A 21,073-nucleotide genomic window follows, 5' to 3' on the forward strand; every position below is an offset into this window, starting at 1 on the left:
ATGGCAGAGTAGCCCTGGACACTACAGGTTTTTCCATACACAATATTTGGACTCACACAGACAGTAGGGGCTGCAGTCTTGGCATTCACTATGGCAAAATGGGACTGACTCTCCACTTCTATGTCCTGGTCAGAGGAGAGAAAACAAATTCTGATGAGTAAAACTTCAGCTGCTGTCACATAGTTTGTGCTGGAGATGTGCTCAATTCTGCCCTGACAGCACTAAATGATGAAGAATTAGGCTGCTTCTGCATCATACCTGATCTATGTCTCCCAGGCAAGCATGGATGTCTTGCGCGAGTTCACGCAGCAGACTGACAGGACTCTTGTATAGAATATGGAGACTGAAGAGCAGAGACAGCAAACCCTTACAGCAAGCGATATCCTCTGTGGGGAAGGGAAAAGAAAACAACACATTACTAGGAGCACAGCTCCCCTAGCTATTTAGGAACATCAGACATCCAGTGAGGGAAAGACTCAGATTCAATACGGATTTAACAGGCTGCATTCCCAGAAATGATACACAGTAGGTGAAAATCCTATCAAAATACCACAGCCACAGAAGCTGAGTTTACAACATCGGGCATCCCATATAATACTGCAAGAGGAAGTACGGCTCACGGGAGCCCTCAGCTCATAGAAAAATGATGACCAGAGGCACTGAGGAAGCGCAATACAAACTCTTGCCACAGTGCGCTCTTTCCAGAGTGTAAATCCAGATCTGAGCAACAGATGTGCTAAATAACAAGGGAGAAAAGTCAAGTAAGTAAGTAAGTGGCTTCTCTTTCTTCAGCAACACTAATATTTAGAGAGATGAAGTTTCTTCCCTAATACTTGTGCTAATAACCACAATGTCATGGCGTTCTGCCACCGAACAGGACCTGCTATCTGTAACGAAAAGGTAAAACCAGGACAGACAAGAGCAGATCATCTCAGATTCTAATATCAGACCTGACACACCACATCTAAACATGCTCCCCAAAGCTTACTTACCGAGAGCATTTTCTTTGCAAACTTTGGCTGTCCAAGTCAGGAATTGAAGGAACTGTATAAGGGGAGAAAAGAGATCATGGTTTTGAAACAGAATTTGAAGCACAAAACTACTAATAAATAAAATTCAAGACAATGAATCACAGCAAAGGAAGATGGGCAGAGTCCCCTTCTGGCAGAAAGGCACCCAGCCATGCTCTGCGAAGTTCCACAAGGGACACTTAACCTACTAAGAAGTGAAAAGCTGAGATCCAGGACAGGGGAACACCTATACATTCCCTTGGACAGAATAACAGCTCCATTTAATTTAAGGTAAATGATGACTCCAGACTTCTGGCACACTCTTAGTGCAGTCCCTAGCTTGTAAAATCGGGGCAGTTGAGAAAATGCCTCCTTGCATGGAAGGAATTAGGCACTCAGCTAGTTTGGGCTGGTCACGAGTCTGCTGGCTTTTTTTGCTTCTACTCCCATGTGGAAGCCATACCATAGCTCAGGTGAACAAGTCATTCAGACTCCGGGTGCCCTAAGGCAGGCCAGAATGTGCAGAAGTAGGGTGCAAAGACAACTTGTTCTTAACTATCCTTGCGGGTGTGTGACAGGAGAATGCTTGACAATGTAACAAATGACATGGTGTGGTCTGCAGAAGGCAGAACATGCACACATGTCAGAGCCCTCAGATGTCAACCGAATCTGGTAATCTTCCCACACCTATGGCCATGACACCCATTCCTGCCACTCCATAAAGGTCGTGAAGTACCTGCTGAGAAGCCGGATCCAGGAGTTTGGACAAAGTGGAGAGAACTGTGATGAGTGACTGTGCTTCCTTGGAGTTGAAGTCATCTTCAGGACTGCTGAACTGGTTCACCAGGGACCTCTGATCACGAGAAGGAAAGACAGAGTCCCTGAGCATGCATGCTTGTTGCAGGGCCATTTTAAGAAGCAAATAACTACAAGCTGCAGCAGATAAAGGAACTGGCAACAAGGAGAATGACAAAGAATACAAAAAGGGGACTTTTCTAAAAAGCAAATGCTGGGTTTTGTGATGAGTGCTTACACAGAAGCCCAGGTATGTGCCTTTCATAATACTCGGGTACATTTATGCCGCACTGGAGGACCGTATAGCTCTGTAAATACATGCACACTTTGATCCAGTTCTGCACAGCACCCTGAAGGAGCTTTCCTTAGGGATCAGAAACTTTTCTGAACTGTCAGTGAATCAGTGTCACAGCTGCTACCACATACTCATGCTGTGGTCAAGCAACAGAGAGCTAGCAGCATTTTCTGCCAGAATTATCAGCGCTTTGGAACACTTGCAGCACACAGTGGTACCTACCTGAAACTGTCGGATCTGGAAGGCAGCTTTCTCTGTGACATTAATATCCGTTTCTTCTGCGTCACCATCAGTAATATCTGGCAGAGACAGAGAGGTGCAGAAAAAAGCTAAATGCCAAGAGCAGAGTACAGGATTTATTTCCAAAAGTGGGAAAGATTGCAACTGCTCACAGCTAGAGGAGGACTACAGAGTGCAAAACCATGGTGAGCACAAAAATCCGTTAAAGGCAAACTTCAAATAGACAAATGCTATACCCTCTGCTGACAGACTGAGGGGTCTATAAAAGCAGGTAAAGATAACTCTGAAACTTGCCTCGGGTGTGCAAATCAATGCTGTTAAGCCCACCTTGTTACTGAGAAACAAGGACCAGACCACCACCTCTCCCTAGTTATGGATAGAGGGCACTGGGTCCATAACTGCGCCCATGTGGACAGGAACATGAAGGCTAGAAACCAGAGCAGAATTGTACCGTGTGCCTACCTAGTGCTTGTAGAAACTGGGGGATCCTGGCAGTGTACAGCTGCTGCACTGTGTTGAAGATCCGCAGCAAACCTTCCAAGCACAGAAGTGAAATGCTTTTGCCCTTCTTCTTCCCTGGTTCTTCAAAAACAGTAGGAATTGTAGTGTACTTCCAAAGCAGAACCCTATGGGATGGGAGAGAAGTTAACATCACATGCTCCAGTTAAGCTGGCTGCACAGTGCAAGAACTAGAACAGGGCTAATCACAGATTCTACTCTTAGGATTGTATTTTTAATGTAACTAAATTGGAAGGGTTTTTCCTATAGGAAAGTGGAGGGAGAAAAGATTTATTTTTAAGAAGATTTTGTTTCAGTGTCAGCAAAACAGCTACTGCATTCTTCCTGCACAGCTAAATAATTTAATTCTTTCCAGGTGCCAAGGGACCTTCCAATCCCATTTCAAGTCTGTCTTTATACACTCTTTTCTTCCACCCGGCTTTCCTTTTGTCTCAGACTACCCAAACACTGACCACTGGTGTCAAATCCGTCAGTGACAAAAACAGCTTTTATTTTGGCAGTTTGAATCTGTGAAATGTCAGATTATCACTATAGAGCTTTACATAAATAAAATCAGAAAGGTAAAGGCAGGCAAAGCAAAGTGAAAAGCTTTGAAGAAAGCAAAATTGTTTGGCCCAAAAGAGACACTTCTATTTGTAGGCAAACATCTTTCTCCTGCTCCCCTAAGCCCACTCCTTCCCTTTTTTGTTCCCTCTCCTTTCTTCTCATTAGTTCTGTCGCCTGCACAGATGATCTTATTCTACTTCAGTGTCCAATCACGCAAAACATGTAGCTCACATGTAGTCCTAATGACTGCAACAAAAATAGCCACTATTATTTGGGGCGAGACACAAAACAGGCATTATTCATGGCAGGGGTAATTTGCATTTTGTGCTCTCTACTGACTGGGATCTGAAAAGACCCCATGCAGATATGACCTAGATCCCAAAAGACATTTACGTGGTTAACATTCTTGGATTTCCAAAGAATTAGATGCATGAATGTCTTCAAGCATCTTGCAAAAGTCCTAAACAAACATTTTCTAAAGCTTGTTTCCCTCTTATCTGTTTTATACTGTAGCTAGAAGTGAATTTTAACTTCATTGCATCCCAGAGGCCTCAAGAATCCAGCCTGTAACTATCCTACCTCCTCTGTGACAATAAGCGATGAACCAAAAGTCAGAAAGAGGCTGAAAATGAGAGTTTGATGGTGTTTGATTCTTCCAGGCCAAGTACCATTATTAGAGCTGTATCACTCACTCCGGCACAGAAACTGTAGTGCCTCCACTTGATTTCTCAGGAGCAAAGAAAGGCAATGATCTCAACCCAGTAATAATAACTGTTTGGAACAGTTATAGACAGCATTCTTCTTTCAAAACCCTAGCTGAGAATCCAAAATCCCCAAAATGCATTGCTGCTTTTTAGGGCTGATGTCTTCATGTGCCACAGTGACCCACCGTGTGATTTTGCAGAGGTTCTGAAACATCTTCTCAGGATTTTGTCCATCTGGTCCATCAGTTTGTCCTGTCTCCTCCAGCTGCTGCACCTTCTGCAGAGCTACACTGACAGCATAGCGCAGGAACTCTGTGCTGGAGCGCAGAACTGCCAGGCTCTCCTCATGGCTTTGGGCATTGTCCCTGAAGAATCAAGAGCACTGTCACAGAATTAAGGATGCACTGATAAAATGCAGCGATGGCCTATAAGATTCAAAATCTAAATACACATTTACAACTAAAATAATTACCTGACTGAATTCAGGGTGGAAAAGACCCTTTGTTTTGGTAGCTTGTAGTGACCACTCAGAGGATAAAGTTCCACCAGCCTTTCCAAATACACTAACAAACATGGCTTGGATTGATGTCTGGCTCTGTTCCATAGAGGACTGGAGCTCAAACACTGGAGTTTGTTGTCTGGGGAACAGCCCAGGACTAGAAGAGCAGAGACTCTCTGAGGTCTTACAAGTCATAAGCAAGGTCCAGAAAAGCTGCTTTGTCAGTACCAGGAGTTGCACAGCTCTGTTTCCTGCTTGGACTATGATGCTTTCTAGACAACAAGTGCTGTTACCACACATGCTTTGTACAGAAATGAAAATGCCTGTGTACTGTGTACGCAGTGCCCAAGACAGCCAGCATTCAGACACCACAAAAGCAGCTTGTGAATAGGCCTTAAAGCTACTCCAGATGTGACAGCTTCTCACCTGAACAGAGCTGTGAGCAGAGTAGATACAAAACCCATGGACAGGAAGCTCCGTGCAGTTTTGTTGCCCAAGGTAGATTTGTTCTTTCCAGCTTTCTCCTTCAGGATTTCAGAGAGTTTGTTGTAACATGTAAACAGGCCTAGGACATCCTCAAACTTGTTCTTACTGCAAGAAAGTAGTAGAAAGCATTAATGGAGAAAATCCAGTCTTACAGTTTCCCATTTGAAGCTTCAGTTGCCAAATTACACAATGGCACTTTCTAAATGGTAAAACCGTGACCTACGACATCTCCCCACCTTCCTAACAGTAACACTCCTCTTTGACCTGATCTTCTACAGAATGCCACATCCCATCTCCCACAATACAAAACATTGAAAAGGAAGACACTCCTCATGGTTCTGTGAATGCCTCTGCCACAAGGCACTCACACTCAGAAAATATCATTCTGATTCTGTGTTGGCACTATTATCCTGTGCTTGCAATGAGGCTGCACTCCGAAGAGCTAGGCACAGTATAGCACAGCTAAGGCTGGAGGGTAAGTTTTGGTGTTTTACCTGAAATTCCCTACGCTGAAATTGTACTCAATCAGGACCTCACAAATTCCCATCACCTGAATGGCATAGATGTTATTCTTCACACCGACACCAGAAGACAGAGAAAAATCTGCCGATTTATCCTAGGTGGTAAAGGAAACAAGTGAAAAATCTTTTCAAAACCTGACAAGAACTCAGTGTCTTCTTCCACTGAGTCAAACTGAAAATCTGATTTACCAGTTCAAAGTCTTCCAACTCGCTCTTGATCATTCGTCGTGTGACAGATTCTAGCATATCTTCAAAGTTTTGCTCAAATCCCACATCCTCCTTCTCCTCCTCGTCATCTTCAGCTCCTTGGCATAGACGCACAGTGCTCTTATACCAGGCAAGACAGTGTTGGATACAGCAGAGCAGATGGGCCTGAAAAAAGCAGCCACACCGTCACACTCAGCCTTCTAGTTGCAGGTTGCTGGCAGAAGTGGACACAGGCCATACTACTACAGTTGGATGCAAAGAGCCATAGCTGCCTTTGGAGGTTCGCGCGAGTCTCAAGAATATGCCTCACTCCCAGAATGAGGGGATCTGTAATCCTATACACAGCGACCCACTTCTAGCTTCAGACAACGCTGTTTGCCTCAGCTCGTCTATATGGGAAAAACGTAACTCCCACTGCTCCCTCAACACAGCTACCTCAGCTGCTGAAGGAGACGGAAAGGGAATTTCCAAAAGGGTTCTCACTCTAGCTGAAGTGTCTGCTCTCTTTCTGGGAAGAGGGACATGTTTCCTACTGCAGGACAGCATGGAAGCTTCCTTAGGGGAAAACAAAGTGATTAATTTGAATTTGTTCCCTCAGAAATGCAATTAATCGTTGAGGTCTCATCTCCAACAATTTCAAAGGAGCAAAACCAAAGGGCAGATTCTTCCCCGTGCTACACACACACACTGCAAGACTATTTTATGTGGAATTAAGTTGAAGGAGAGAAAAAAAACCACACAGGGTGAGCTCAACAGAGGATAACAGAACTATACTATTCCTAGAGCAATTTTCACACAGGTCCCCCTAAACCACTATGCTAGTAGAGCTCTAATAGACAGCCTGAGGCAGGGGTGAGATGCCCAGCTCTACTGTCATTAAAAGAATTGCTCCAGGCTAGAAAAGGCTGAAGAAACACAAGGTATTCAGTTCATAGCAGCACAACCAAAATGCTATGTAACAGACAAGCTTGCAGCTGTGGCCAGCCAGTATAGCTCTCACCAGTGGTTCTTGCAGAAAGATTTGATCTCCTTGAGCCATAATACATCCCTCAAGTTTCAGTGGAGGCAGGAGGTCTGGCTGGGGCAAGTAATATTGCTTTAGCTGTCACAAAAAAACAAGAAATAAAAATAACCAGTTACTTGGTAACTGAGCCTCTTAGGTTGTTTGAAAACGGAATACGATAATCTTTGTACTCCATTCTACAGAGCGAAAATTGGCACTATAATAATGGCACTGTACATGTACATTAGCCACATCACCTGCTCTATTAGTGATTAAAATCCCCTCTTGAGTTGCTGATGTACCTCACAGCCAGGACACGTCCCTGCCCTAAAACAAGTTTATCTGACTACTTGCTGCTGTCTTGCCTCAACATGCAGCACCACTTGCACTTCACCTGCAGTGTTACACATCCTTTAAATGGTGAGAAAAATGGCTTCTGCTACCCGCCACCTGTACTGAGCGCTAGGTCCTGTTATGGCACCCAGCCTCCTGGCCTAAGGATGCAGGCAGTTATGGAGGCTACACTTGGCACTAAAACAAATGCATGAGAGACCATGCTTGCACCAATTCCTGGCTGTTTGCCACATCACAGGAAGGAGATATGCTCCAAGTACTGATATAGGATCAGAACCAAAGGAAAGTGATATATATTGAGAGATATATATATATATATAATGATGCTATAAAAATTTATACATTTACACCAAGTTCCCATTAAGTGCCCTCTGCTACCCAAAAGCTGTCTTGGCTCTGTTCGTGTTCCTTTCTCAGACCCTATACTGTCATGGGAAAGCTGGAATTAGTCAGCATGAACTCTACGGATGATTAAAGGGAAGAAAATTACTTGTCTCAAAGAAAGCACTGCCTGTCCAATGGATTGAAGAAATGTGATTGTCTTGTTGCCATGAGCAACAGTGTTGGGGGATGAGTTAATCCTCCCAGATCCTACATGGACTTGGGTATTCTCCTGATGGGAGGACAGCAATAATAATTACTGTGTCAGCACACATCCTTGGGGAAGCATGGGAGGGTAACTGCTGTGCACTGCTAAGGAACCGGGAGTGCACAAAGCACTTTTCTGGGCTCACACTTCTCGCAACATCTCAGAACTGAAGGGTTGGAAAGGGCTCCAAGAGATTCTTTCTCTTCCACCCTGTGATAGGATATGAACCTGTCTCCAGATGTTTACCTAGTCTGCTCTCTCAACATAGCAGGGATCTGAACACCTTGGAGAGGTGCCACAGTGCTTAAACATATTTCCAGTGTAAGCGAGAACTATTTCCCCAATATTTAAACTGAATTGCTTGCTATACTGGTCGCAGTGCAGAATTCTTAGTCTCTGCAGCCATGCCACATAGCATTTACCTGGGACAAGAGCGTTTCCATTATAGAGCTGGCCAGCTGGGAGTTCCTCCGAAGGACGTCATAAAAACCCTGAAGACAGGAAGGAAGGACGGACAAGTTGGCTTACACAACAAAGAAAACGAACCACATGCATAATAAGTTGGTCTCGTAAGACAGCAATGACCCTTTGGCACTGCAAGGAACCATGAGGAAGTAACAATGTGCTCAGTGTAAACCCCCATACCTGGCAAAGCAAAGGCACCACAGAAAGAAGGTATGAATCAGAAAGCGTATGAATTTCCTCACAGGGGCCCTCTCACAAGCTGTATCTCCCTAGCAGCGGTGGCATCAGGCCCAGAGTGACTTTCACTGCTATTTAACACTAACACTAGATCCAACTTCAAACTGTGAAATCCTGCTTCAAAGGCAAAACAAGCCAGTGGGGAAACTGTAGGAGGCAAAAAAATCCTTCAAACTGAGAAAACTCAGTGGACGGATAAAGCAAGCACAAGTCTTATAGCAACAGTGACGAGCACACCCAAAACTTGCAGTTCACCAAAGGTCAAGTCCAACCAAGTCAATAAGGAAACAAAATCTCTCTGACCTCAGCTGGTGTTTTTTCTCGAGGTGGCACCCCACAGTTACCTCAGGAGCTAAGATACGCACCCAGAAATGGCTCTTTATATTAGGCCATTTGTCACACGAAATCTAAGGGACAGACAAGCCTTTATAGAAACTTGCAAAAGGAAGAGGAGAAAAGCCAGATTCCTGATGCAGTCTCTAAGGAAGTTTCCCCATACTATCCGGTCAAGGTTTTCTCTGTAGCCCATCATTAACTCCCAGCAACTCTGCATCTGTCCAATGCCTGTCATAACATTCACAGGGCACCAAACACACTTCCCATTTCCTAGGCCACTGCAGGAAGAGAGACCTTGACACATTTTTGTTCTTAAGCAACATACGAGATGAGGAAGATACATCGACGTGTCTTTGGGCTTATAGTGGTCCAAAATAAAAAGAAGCAGAAGGATTGAAAAAACCTCAACATATAGTCCTTGGTACATGTGTCCCATGAAGAACATAACTGACATGATAGGTTGTTTTCCACAATAATGTGATCATTATTTACCTGGGGCTACAGTAGAACCAGACTGCAGAAGAGCTAGTGGCTGTTTAAAAGGAGATTGAAGAAACTGTGTTTACCTCATATAACATGAGACGAACATCCGCTTGCTGGCTCAAACATCGCCTCAGGCTGCCCAGGATTTCAAGGCAGAAGGCCTCATTAGCTGCAGAATTATAGCAGGCATGAACATCTGCCTGGACCTGAGAGGGAATATTAGTCACATTACGATTCTCAAATATCACAACACAGAAGCGAGATGATAAGGGTCCTGTCCCCTAAACCATCACCGAAATAGTCCTTAGTGTGCTGCCAGGCTCTTTATCATCATCACGGAGCAGTGTGAACGCTCCCCACAATATTGGTGCTGTAAGAGAAAATGACTCTGAGAAGCAACATCCCTAGGCCAGCTTCTCACACACTGTATTTTCCAAACTTTTCCTTCCAGGACTAATCCTTACTGAAGTTTTATTTCCATTTTGGGGAAGCACTCCACTCCTGAGTTGTTGCAAACAGTGCATATGAGACACAAGACTGCCTCATACGTGCACACCAGGGACTGCAGAACAGCACTTACCTGAGAGGCACCAATGGCCTGGCTGCACTGGGAAGAGGACAAGCTGCCCAGAACCTTAAAATTTCTTAACAGAAGCAAAAAGCCAGCAACCGCAGCTTTACGAGCATCGAGCTGCCTGCAAGTCAGAGGGAGAAAAGAGAAGCTTAAGGAAAAATGGAAGCAAGAAGCTCAGAAATAAATACAAGATCAACTCAGCAATGAAAAAGGGTCCACAAATACAGTGACTGGGCCCAGTGGAACTGTATTCCCCAAGAGGGCAGCGCAGTCCCAAGTAGTTAAGTTTGACAGTTTGCTGGGAACTCCCTTGCTCAATACTCTTACAACATTTGATTTCCTTTCTATCCTTGCAATGCTCACACTGAGGGAGAACCCCAGCCCAAGCCAAGCATTAAATGTCCCCTGAAAACTGGAATGGGACAGTCTCACGGAGTTCAGAGTTGGAAAGTTCCTCGCAAAAACCTGGTGTTTTGCTTTGCTCGCTGAAACCCTGGGTCTTTCCCAGGACCACATGCCTTGCCTTGAATAATAATCCTAAATTATGAATTCCGTATTCATAGCCAGGCAGCCACTGCCCAACAAAATCCAGCCTACGATCACAACATTATGAAGACAGAAGGATGGTTTGCTCAAAGCATTACCAAGACAACAAGCCTGCTTCTCTACCACCTTGTAAGGGATCAGAGGGAAGGTGGCAGCTCAGCATTCTGATCAGTGGTTCCTTCCTAGCATCTGGAGGTACTCAGCTGTGTAGACACATGTTGGAATTGGTTTTAATTTTGCCTCCTTATTTGGAGTTCCCAACAGCTTTCTGAATTTCCAAAGCTCATTCAGCTGGGGGCTGGAATTTGTGTCTCAGTTCAGTAGAGCTGTGACTGTATTCCAGTCCTATGCTAAAGGGGTAGGAGACATCACCACCTTGTTACGGGAAGAATATAGTAAGATGACAGCCAAAATAAACAAAAAATATTTCTGCTCCAAAAACATAAATGATTTGTAGAAATCTTTTCGAAGAATCCCCTTCCCAGCTTACCTGGAAAAGATAGCTTTTTGGAGAACAAGTATCAGGGAGTCCCTCACTGACATGCTGACTTTGAGCAGAGGCTGGAAAGGAAGGTAACAGTTTGGAGAGAAAAGCACTAAGGCATGCCAAGCCCTTGGGGCATATGAGCTCATCTTCCTCAGGCCCATCTGGCCCTGCATTTCTAATACTGTCATCAGTACAGTAGGAGAACCAAAACATGTTAAAACAATACAAAATTAAACCAAGAGAGCTGTAGCAGCGAGACACCTTAGCAGGTTAGTGAGGACACAGTGCAAAGGTTTGGGGAAAGAACTGTTATCTCCAGACTGGACAAAGCAGGCAAGAGTTTAACGCCAGGCTCAATATCTCAGCCCAGGCAAAGAGAAATACTGACTTGTAGCTTGGAAGGAGAAAAATCATCATGACAGCTACAGCTGTTCAGCTAAACCCTGTATACTTAGTTTTCTACAGTGTGCAGCATCTGGGCATCTTCCAGATGAAAGGTCAGCACGGAACAGTTTTGGTACTATTCCAGACCACACCATATGCTTTCTGCTAGAGGGCACATGCAAATCCATGCTTGAAGAACAGTCCCACGCTACACTGAACAACCTACAGCAGAGTATGAAGGTTTATTTTACAAGGAGGGTTATTAGATCATGCATATAATTGTGGCCTAGAGCTGTCACTGGAACTAAACTAGCAAGGATATTCATGGAGAAATGCAAAGCTTTACCTGTACTGCCCGGAGGAGCCCTTGCACTGTATCAATGGGCAGAAAGGACAAATTGTCAAAGGTCTCTGTGACTTTGGAGGATGAAGTCTGAAGCACAAGAGGAGCAGACACAACGATATTGGACAGCAAGTCTGTAAAATAAAAGGACAAAAAGAACAGCTGCTGCCAAGGGGCCAGAAAATTCTGAGCAAGAGATGTCTTATAGAGATAACAATTACAGAATAATCAAAGCACTTCCATTACACAGAGAGGTCGCGGTAGGATGAGCATCGCAAACCTACTTCTGCCGCAGGCACAGTGCAAAACGCTCACAACCCTGCTGAAGGGCCTCACCCCACCAGAGGGCACTGAGGTGTAAAAGAAGAGGTGGCAGCACAGGCACCTTAGCAGCCCCAGTGACTCTCAAGCGCCTACCCAAGGATGAGGAGGACAAGGCTAGGAATGTGTAAGAAGTTACTGACTGACAGATACCAACTTTCCGCGTGTCAGCTGTTCCATGGCAACTGCCTGCAAACATATTTTTCACCTGCAATGAATCACTGCAGCAGACATCTCAGTAAGAGGGGAAGGAACAACTGATTTTTTTTGGCTTCAGGTCACTTCAGCAGGAACTTCAGAAAGCGAACCACACCCTGGGTGGTATCAAAAGCATGACCAGCAGGTCAAGGGAGGTGATTCTGTCCCTCCACTCTGCTCTGGTGACACCCCACCTGGAGTACTACATCCAGCTCTGGGATCCTCAGCACAGAAAAAAAACATGGACCTGTGGGAGTGGGTCCAGAGGAGGGCCACAAAAATGATCAGAGGGATGGAACACCTTTCCTATGAAGACAGGCTGAGAGAGTTAGGGTTGTTCAGTCTGGAGAAGAGAAGGTTCCTGGGAGACCTTATGGCCTTTCCATACTTCAAGGGGGTTATTTATAAGAAAGATGGGGACAAACCTTTTCAGCAGGGTGTTGCAACAGGACAAGAGACAATGGTTTTAAACTAAAAGAAGGTAGATTTAGACTAGACGTAAAGAAGAAATATTTTACAATGAGGGTGGTGAAACACTGGAACGGGTTGCCCAGAGAGGTGGTAGATTCCCCAACCCTGGAAACATTCAAGGTCAGCCTGGATAGGGCTCTGAGCAACCTGATCTAGTGAAGATGTCCCTGCTCACTGCAGGGGGGTTGGACTAGATGACCTTTAAAGGTCCCTTCCAACCCAAACTATTCTATGATTCTATAACTTGTTCTGAGAAGCTACGTTCTGAGTGTCCACAGAGCAGGACACATGTCTTTCTCTTCCTTGTTACCTATGTAGTGGCTGACAGGAGATGCTGCTTTTGTGAGGACTCTGTTCAAGACCTGCTCAAGAATATCACTTCTGATGGGCTCATGAACCTGAAATGAGAAAGAACAATAAACAAAAATCAAAACCTGCATATATTTAAAATATTCCTGTACCTCACAGCACAGGTATCATGCAGTACAAAGCAAATCCAGATCCGACAGGTTAGCTGGGAGTGGTTGCCAGAAGTCCCCTTTCAGCTGAATTCACACAGGTTGATTCAGATTTCATCCCAGGCCAGTCAGAACCAGCACACACAGTACACTTGGAACATAATGGGTCAAATTGTCTGTGGGATGCAAATTTACCACTTCAGTGCAGATGCTGGTTTCAATCCCACCTCTGAGATTTTCTTTGTACCTCTGAATTTCTCTACCTTCTCTGCAGTTTCTTGGAAACTGTAATAGGGATTACACAAGTATTGTGGTGACTGGAACAGATCAGGGTTAGGTCTTTATGAGGATCGCCTCTTCCATCTGGACAGGGGCAAACAGGAGACTAAATCTAGTATTGTTTGTAAAACACTCATGATGGATACAGCAGGCAAGATTTTGAAATCATTTACCAAGAGAGAATAAGAATGGAGTTCCCTCCCCACCCAAGAAAAACTCTCTCCAAAACATACACTACCTTAAACGTTTCCAGCAGGATACTTGCTCCCAGTCTGCCAGCCTGCTGGGCTGGCATTTTTGAAAGGCCATAACTGGTATCAGCAGCTTTTCCTCCAAAGAGCTTTTTTGGTTCATATGATTCCATTAGGCTGAAGCCAAGATCCACCAGGCCCTGAGTAACATGGTCCCAGCCAAATGCACTAAGGAAAACATTAAACAGACCAGGAAAGAAACAACTTAAGTCACAGAACAGGTTTAGATCAGAGCAATCTAAAGTAAAATCTTCTGCAGTCATTCCAGGGTCCAAAGCAGCAATGAGAAATGCTTGATCATGTCAGGGAAGATGACATCCCTCACAACCCCATGACTGTCTTTAAGCTGAGGGACAGGTGCTCAGCACAATACATCTCGTAGTCCTGGTTCTCCAACCATCAGGCTTCCTTTCCAGTCCAAAGGTTTCCTTGCTATAGAAAATGACGTGCTCTCAAGTCTGATCTGAACATGACAGCAGGCTACAGTCTGATGCACAAATATCCTACTGATCCTGAGATCTTCAAGTCAGAGAGGAAGGCAGAAGAGGAATGCCTCTCATCAAGCTGAAGGACAACTGGTGACAGATCACACAGCTATCCCACAGGATGTTAAAAGGACTAACCATGTTGGGGAAGAAAACAGTGAGCCTATCACTCAACCTATCACTTGATCAGAACATAAACTACAGCAGCAGCATGGCTCATACCATCAGCTGCTCCACCGGTAAGAAAGATAGGATCCTGATCAATTTAGTCCTTTGTACCACCAGATGCTGAGATCTGGGGTAGAGGGGGCAGATTTATACAGCTGCATTTTGTTGCTTTTTTAATTCACCAATATGAAACTGAGATAAAAACTTTGGATTTTGACGCTGTTCTCTGTCGGCACCTGGTCAGCAGTATTTAGCATCCCAGGGCATTCCAGCAAGGCTGAAATTCTCCCCCCGGCAAAGCCCATTGAGTGTTCTGCAGCACATGGCAACAACTCACCTATTTTTCACCACTTCCAGAATTACAGTGGTTACATCATATTGTTGAGGAAACAAATCCTGCAGAAACTTGGAGGCCTGAAGGAACTGCAGGTCCTTGCAGCTTCTTGTGATTGATGTTTTCAAGAAATTAAATATCTGGAACATAAAATAATTGAGTGTGAGGAAATGATCTTTGAAATGGGTCCCGCACAGTGTTGGGTATGCTCCAGTAAGAGGACCAGCCAGACCACAAGTTCGAGTATAGCCTGCCAAAAATCTTAACTCACTTCTTTCTCAGGACAAATACACCAACCTCATTAAGTGCTTCACGGAGCGTAACTTGCTGCCAGATGCTCTTCAGGTGGCCACCACATAGCCAAAACTTTAGAAAAAGAAGACATTGCTTTTCTCCAATCCTACAATACCAACCCATAGGGATCACAACTCTGGAAAATCCTGATATTGCTCTGGGATCTTTATAGTCTTCAGTAAACTACAGTGTACAGTGATCTAACTGCCTCCCCACAAGCATCCTGAAACCGTTTTAAGTCTAATTCCGATGGGACTATGAACTAACCATGCTTTATTTCCTTCAGAAGGAGCGCAGTGTACATCCCCATGGAAATTCTCTGCAAGCTTATCACCCACATACCTGCTCTTGCAGTCTGTGTTTTACTGCAACTGATAGCAAAAGAGCCACGCTGAAGGGACACAGGGCTCTAGCAGGGTCCTTCTGTTGCTCAGCCTAGAAAACAGCAAGCAACAGTCAGAAAGCTTGTTATCTTCAACTGCAGCATCCTGCAAGTTCAGGGAAGCTATCAGTCACATGCCTTTTCAAACATACCATAGCATTTATTAAAGAGAACATGACTGCAATCATAAAAATTATTAAATCCCTTCTACAGATAGCCAATTCAGTTTTAAACACCCTGCTACAGCATCTTCAAGAACAGTGCCTGCTCCATCTCTGTCCTACCTTTAGGTGTCTGATTAGTTCCTCTCCTAGGTCCTGATCCAGGTTCATAACAGAGACAATATGGAGAATAACGGTGCCTTCCACATGGCGGAGTTGGTCTAGGGGCATTGTGGTGACCTCAAGGTCCACTGATCTGTAAGTTTTATCAGGAAAAAAAAGCCATGCAAAGCCATAAATAATTTATTATGTATCAAGAAGGACATACGTGTACAAGGTTTAACAATTCAAACTCAAGGAACCCTGGGCAGGACCAAGGTAACTACAAATACCCCGGTAGTAAAGAAAGGGGATGACAGAGAAAGAACTTACTGTGGAACCCTCTGTTCTTCCTTTTGTCTCTTATCCAACTGATCGAAAAAACTGATGATTCCTTCTAAAACAGTCTTCTTACTGCCCTGCAAGGCAGGACATTACATTAAGCCACTACACTCTAATCCCACACCAATTACAAATGTTATGGTATCCTTCATTTCCCTTCATAAATCACCGAGGTGGGATGGGAGAGAGCTCCTGTGTGGCTCATTTCCAGATGAAGTGACTCTAGTCTAGTTTGCATATTTCTTTTGACCGCACTTATTGAAAAGCTGGAAGGAGCTGAAGCTCTCAGATGTTCTGGGTTTTTTTGAAGTTGTTATTAATTAGAAAGGATCCTTTATGTTATAATCAATTGGGAAGGCTTTCAAACTCCTAACCTTAAATCTAACAATACATTTTGGCCAGTGTACCCAAATGACCTCCTGTAACACACATACTATTTGTCTTTGGCTGGATCATTCTGGCATTGTCTCAGTCACAAATGAAGCAAGCAAGAGCCAGATCACCCTGTCAAAGGTGATTGGCAGACTGCTTGCAGGAAGAGCACAGGAGCTGACACATTTCTAGTACAAGTCAGACTACGACCCTGAAGACAGTCATACTGCATGAGCTATTATTACAGCGTGTAGACCAGAGAGTAAGCAAACTCACACTTCAGAACACTGAAAAAAACAATCTTCTCTGCTGTCTGTTAGGTCTGTGCTCATCCCTTATTTCCCAAAGCTTTCCTTCTTTCCTCACAATGAAGGTCAAGATTGTACCTTTCTCTCAGCAGTCAGCTTCAGGATTTAGAGAAAAAAAAACCCTGCAGATGTCCTGTTGTGTCCTGCTCCCCACAGCACAGTTTAGGAACAATCAGAATCCCTGCTAAAATTCATCCTATACATGTTTTTTTCTCATGGTATATCCTTGGGGGGAGGCCAGCTCCTGTAAGCTTTTACCTTTGCAGAAAGCAGCAACAGCTGATAGACCAGAGGGGGAATTTCCTGCAGGTCTAACTTGGAGAACATCCTGAGGATCTTTTCCACCACAAACTGCAGCTCCTCTCCTGATAATGGAATATCCCTGTTGAAACAAAGATGCAGCCTAATCACTTTTACTGATTTCCTTCAGAATCCCACAGCAGATTCAACCCATAACTAGACAGAGGGTCCTAGTGCAGACAGGCAGCGAGCGCTCCCAAATTCCTCACCAGAAGCGGTTGCCACAGATCCCTCAATACCCTACCACTGTCCCAGGATATTCTTCAACTTTCGGTGCTTAGACATTCTCCACATTATGCTTGCTCATTAATGTATTGTTGATTTGCTAAAGCTCACCCACACAGGGAATAAAAAACATGATGCCATGCTCAGTCTTTGGGGAACGCCTGCTCAGCTGTGTTTTGTATCCCAGTGGATCCAATGTGGTGTTCACTGACCAGCCATCCATGGGGCTGTGCCTGGTATGGTCAGACCTTCTATTCATACCTGCCCCAAACTACATGTGAGACAGGACATGGACATGACCACAGCACAAGAAAGTGTTGACATTGAAGGGAAAAAGAATTACCTGAACATGTTGGCAAGATGTATTACGCTCCGAGGATCCCACCTAGTAATACAAAAATATGTCAGAAAATTGAAAGCGAGCAGAATTATCGCTTAGCCCTTCCTTCCTCCTACAAAATCATTCAATGTCACCATTTCCGTTATGTTCTGATATTAAGACTAGAAGCCAGATTTCCACCAGAAATCACCACTGCCACCCTAACCACCCAGACTTACAATGGTTCTGAACTGTCCCAGCCCCCACAAAAACTAAGAAACGAGTACAAATAGGCACTTCCTGAGACCAGTTCATGCAACTCTTACAAGATCTGGGAACAGGGTGTTGCCTTGCCTTCCCAGCCAGAGAAGACACTGTCACAGAGGGCACAGGTTCAAAGATGATAGAACAGGACACAGACAGTGACATCCAGCTCATCATCATGTCTTTTTCAAAGCATAGCATGAAGCACACTGTTTTGCCATGCAACGTACGTACTTGCTGGAGCAGAGGGTATTTATCAGCTGTTTCTTAAAGTCTTCCCCATTCAGTTCACCTGAAAAAGCAACAGTCTTTTAGGACCTGATTCCAGAGGAAGGAAGGTCAGGCTATGAAGAAACTGAGAGGTGTTACCTTTCCCATAAGCTAGGCTCTCATTCGAACTGGCCAACGCAGTGAGAACAGTGGAAAACAACTCCAAGGATTTCCCGTTAGACAGGCTGCCGCCTTTAATAACATCAACAAACAGGGTGGCAAGCTCAGCCAATGCATGGCCTGGCAGCTGGCGAGACTGGGAGAAGATATAAAAATGTGAAAGAGCCTGAGGCAGTGCACAGAATTACACACACACGTTCAAACCATTACCAACAAATAGCAAAGGACAACATTTCTTAAAGTTAAATGTGCCCTTAAAAGGGAAATTCAGCCCCGAGCTCTCTATTTTATACCGTCCTTTATAGAACAGAGCAATAAATAAAGATAATGTAATTACAGGTTTGGAGTTTCAAGTCCAAGTGTAAATATCCAAAGATAATCATATTTACACACACCACAAATTCCCACACGAGCTAACTTAGTCCAGGGCAGATCCAGGGAAAGGACACAACTCATTTTCCTCAGTGGCCTAGTTCTGAAGCATCTCAATCTACACATTAAATGATACCCAGCAGAGCCCAGGAAAGCCAGCCCAAAGGAGCTTCTACCTCCAGCATCAGAAGTCCTATGATTTCAGACACCTTGCCCAAATGCAGGTCCCCTGACTCCACTAGTGGGATGCAGTGCTTGTAAACCTGAAGCCTCCTGAGAACACCATTTTGCTGGGAACAGGGGGAGCCTTATAACAAGAAAATAAGGAAAACAAAGAATGGAAAAAAAGTTAATCAAGTAACAACGTGTTGCGAAACAGCAGGGAATTAGCAGGGCTAAACTGTCACCTGACTACAACTCCCTATGTTATCTGGCAAAACAGATAAAATAAACAGCACAGAAATTAAGAACCTCTTGGATAGAATAGCAGAAGCACTCAACTCTGTTATCACACCCTACGGTTCACTCAGCCTGCTGCTGGAGATCAGGAAGTGTCACAATGTTAAGCAGAATCAGTTTGGCAATTAAGTCTCAGCTGACCAGCTCAGTCCTACTTCAAGGCACCTAAAGGCTCCCAAAATTAAAGCCCACTCACAGCAAGTTCATTAAAAATACATTAGTCCCATTTCCTGTTTCCCCACGTCTATTTTTGGCTGTCATGTTTCCCTGTGACAGCCCTGACTAGCTGGTTTTTACCAAAAGTGATTCTTCCTTGTGCTGCTGACCACCCCCCTCACCCAGCCGGCCTGTAACCCACCGGCCCCTCGGCAACCAGCCGGGCTGGGGCCACAGCCCTCCTCGGCGATCACCCACCTTTGAAGATCCCTCTTAGCAAAGCTGCCGTCTCCCTCCCCTTCAGGGCCTGCTTTGTCACCATGTCGCCCAGCTGCAAAGAGAAGGGGACGCCGTGAGCTGCACTTCACCTGAGAAGCCGCCTCCGCCAGCCTGACAGGCCCGGCGGCGCGCCCCCGCCGCACACAGGGCCCACCCGCGGGACACCCGCGCACCTCGCCCTCCTCCAGGCTCTGCAGGGCCTCCTGCAGCCGCTCGGGGACCTCCTCGGCCGCCAGCGCCAGGATGCGCTGGGCCATGGGGCCGCGGAGCACCCGGCCCGGGACGCGCTGCCGGCTGCCGCCGCCCCCCGGGTCTCAGCCCCGTCTCCCCGAAATTCCCGCCCGGAAGTGCCCGCCCGTCACCTGGGCAACAGCTCCCGCCCCCAGCGCTCACTTCCCTTCCGCGCCGCCGGCTGCTCCGGCCGCCCGGGGGTCGCCGGTTCGAGTCCCGCGGGGTGCGGACAGCGTGGGGTGCAGGGCGGCGCGGGGTGCAGCGCAGGGCGGCATGCGGTGCAGGGCGGCGTGGGGTGCCGGGCGGTATCTAGTGCAAAGCAGCGTGGGGTGCAGGCACGTGGGACGCAGGACAGCGTGGGGTGCAGGCACGTGGGGTGCAGGCATGTGGGACGCAGGCACGTGGGGCAGGCAGCCGGGGGTGGGGGTGGGGTGGCACTGGGGTGCCTGGCACAAAGTGCCCATTCAGGGCCACCCTACAGCAGCAGCACCCGGCCCCCGCGCGTGCCACCCACGTGGGGTGCGGATACCTTCGAGTAAACCCCTTACGTCCGGGGGCAGGAGGGGTGGCCCGGGGTGCACCAGGCGGTTTAGCCCGCCGTAAGCACCCGGATTTAGCCGGAGGAGCCGGTGCCAGCGCGGCCTGGGGGCTTTCGCAAGCCCCGTGCTCCCGGGGAGCTGGAGCTGATGCTGCGGGGCTGGGGGGAGCGGGTTCGCCCAGGGCCAGGGGCCGGGGAGGGGGGGATCACCTGACCTGGCCACGAGATCCCTGAGGGCTCTGGCCACAGCTCCTGGGGGTGGGTCCCCCTTTGGGGTGGGTTCCCCCTTGAGGTGGGTCCCCCTTGGGACTGCCACCCCTCCCAGGGCTAATTTTCCCAGGAAAAACCACCCACTTGGTGATGCCATGGGTTGTGCATGAGTCTGCAAAACTTTCATCTGCAATAGGCACGACGCCCAGGTGGTCTGGGGAGCACAGGTCCCTTCTGCCATCCCCATACGGGGCTCTTGGGGCTGTTTGGGAACCCCCATGCTGACGGTGTCCCCCCGTCACACACTGTCTTGCTCACTGGGCTGCAGGCAAAGGTCCAATGAGCTCTAGTAAGAAGCTGAGCCTGGCACCAGGGCTGGTGTGGGAAGAGGAGGAGGAGGTGGCACGGGGTCTCCCATGAAAACCAGCATGCAGTGCCCCTGGACATGATGGCATCACTTGGGGTCTTGGCACAGGACCGAGCTTTCCCTCCTGGCTCCTCCCTGCCCTTCATCTGGAATCTCGTGCCTCCCTCCTCCTCCCTCCCTCACAGCGGGGTCTCAGCTCCATTTGCAGGGCAGCCCTGTGGAAACCAAATCCGTAAATCCCGATGGCATTACAAAACATGCCTTGTGTAAGCCCCTTCAGTCCTGCGCTGGTACTTAGCCCAGCCCCACCACCTCCCCAAAATCCCTGTTGTGGTATGAGCCTGCCCGAGCTCTTCTCCTGGGCTTGGGGAAAGAGCCGTGCACAGCCTTATCCTCACCGCGTTCTCACCCGGCTCC

The 21,073-nt window shown here is 46.5% G+C and overlaps 1 protein-coding gene across 2 annotated transcripts in view; it reads right to left on the bottom strand.

Moving 5' to 3' along the window:
* FANCI (FA complementation group I) overlaps window positions 1-19,644 on the bottom strand; it is a 25,489-nt gene extending 5,845 nt beyond the window's left edge. For both annotated transcript variants that reach the window (XM_056346473.1, XM_056346472.1), the window contains exons 1-29: window positions 19,484-19,644; window positions 19,290-19,362; window positions 18,593-18,723; window positions 18,024-18,180; window positions 17,889-17,946; window positions 17,415-17,456; window positions 16,805-16,928; window positions 15,858-15,943; window positions 15,549-15,681; window positions 15,225-15,317; window positions 14,592-14,728; window positions 13,589-13,769; window positions 12,924-13,011; window positions 11,627-11,757; window positions 10,900-10,970; window positions 9,870-9,984; window positions 9,373-9,495; window positions 8,191-8,259; window positions 6,823-6,924; window positions 5,805-5,987; window positions 5,589-5,710; window positions 5,035-5,199; window positions 4,295-4,474; window positions 2,803-2,966; window positions 2,323-2,399; window positions 1,747-1,863; window positions 993-1,044; window positions 259-386; window positions 57-125 (exon numbers count right to left, since the gene is read on the bottom strand). In XM_056346473.1, coding sequence (XP_056202448.1) covers window positions 57-125; window positions 259-386; window positions 993-1,044; window positions 1,747-1,863; window positions 2,323-2,399; window positions 2,803-2,966; window positions 4,295-4,474; window positions 5,035-5,199; window positions 5,589-5,710; window positions 5,805-5,987; window positions 6,823-6,924; window positions 8,191-8,259; window positions 9,373-9,495; window positions 9,870-9,984; window positions 10,900-10,970; window positions 11,627-11,757; window positions 12,924-13,011; window positions 13,589-13,769; window positions 14,592-14,728; window positions 15,225-15,317; window positions 15,549-15,681; window positions 15,858-15,943; window positions 16,805-16,928; window positions 17,415-17,456; window positions 17,889-17,946; window positions 18,024-18,180; window positions 18,593-18,723; window positions 19,290-19,362; window positions 19,484-19,567 — 3,255 coding nt within the window. In that variant the 5' untranslated portion in view covers window positions 19,568-19,644. The remainder of the gene's footprint in view (window positions 1-56; window positions 126-258; window positions 387-992; window positions 1,045-1,746; window positions 1,864-2,322; window positions 2,400-2,802; window positions 2,967-4,294; window positions 4,475-5,034; window positions 5,200-5,588; window positions 5,711-5,804; window positions 5,988-6,822; window positions 6,925-8,190; window positions 8,260-9,372; window positions 9,496-9,869; window positions 9,985-10,899; window positions 10,971-11,626; window positions 11,758-12,923; window positions 13,012-13,588; window positions 13,770-14,591; window positions 14,729-15,224; window positions 15,318-15,548; window positions 15,682-15,857; window positions 15,944-16,804; window positions 16,929-17,414; window positions 17,457-17,888; window positions 17,947-18,023; window positions 18,181-18,592; window positions 18,724-19,289; window positions 19,363-19,483) is intronic.
* Window positions 19,645-21,073: the final 1,429 nt, after the last annotated feature.

Source organism: Falco biarmicus, chromosome 7 (assembly GCF_023638135.1).
Source record: "Falco biarmicus isolate bFalBia1 chromosome 7, bFalBia1.pri, whole genome shotgun sequence".
Classification (NCBI taxonomy): domain Eukaryota; kingdom Metazoa; phylum Chordata; class Aves; order Falconiformes; family Falconidae; genus Falco; species Falco biarmicus.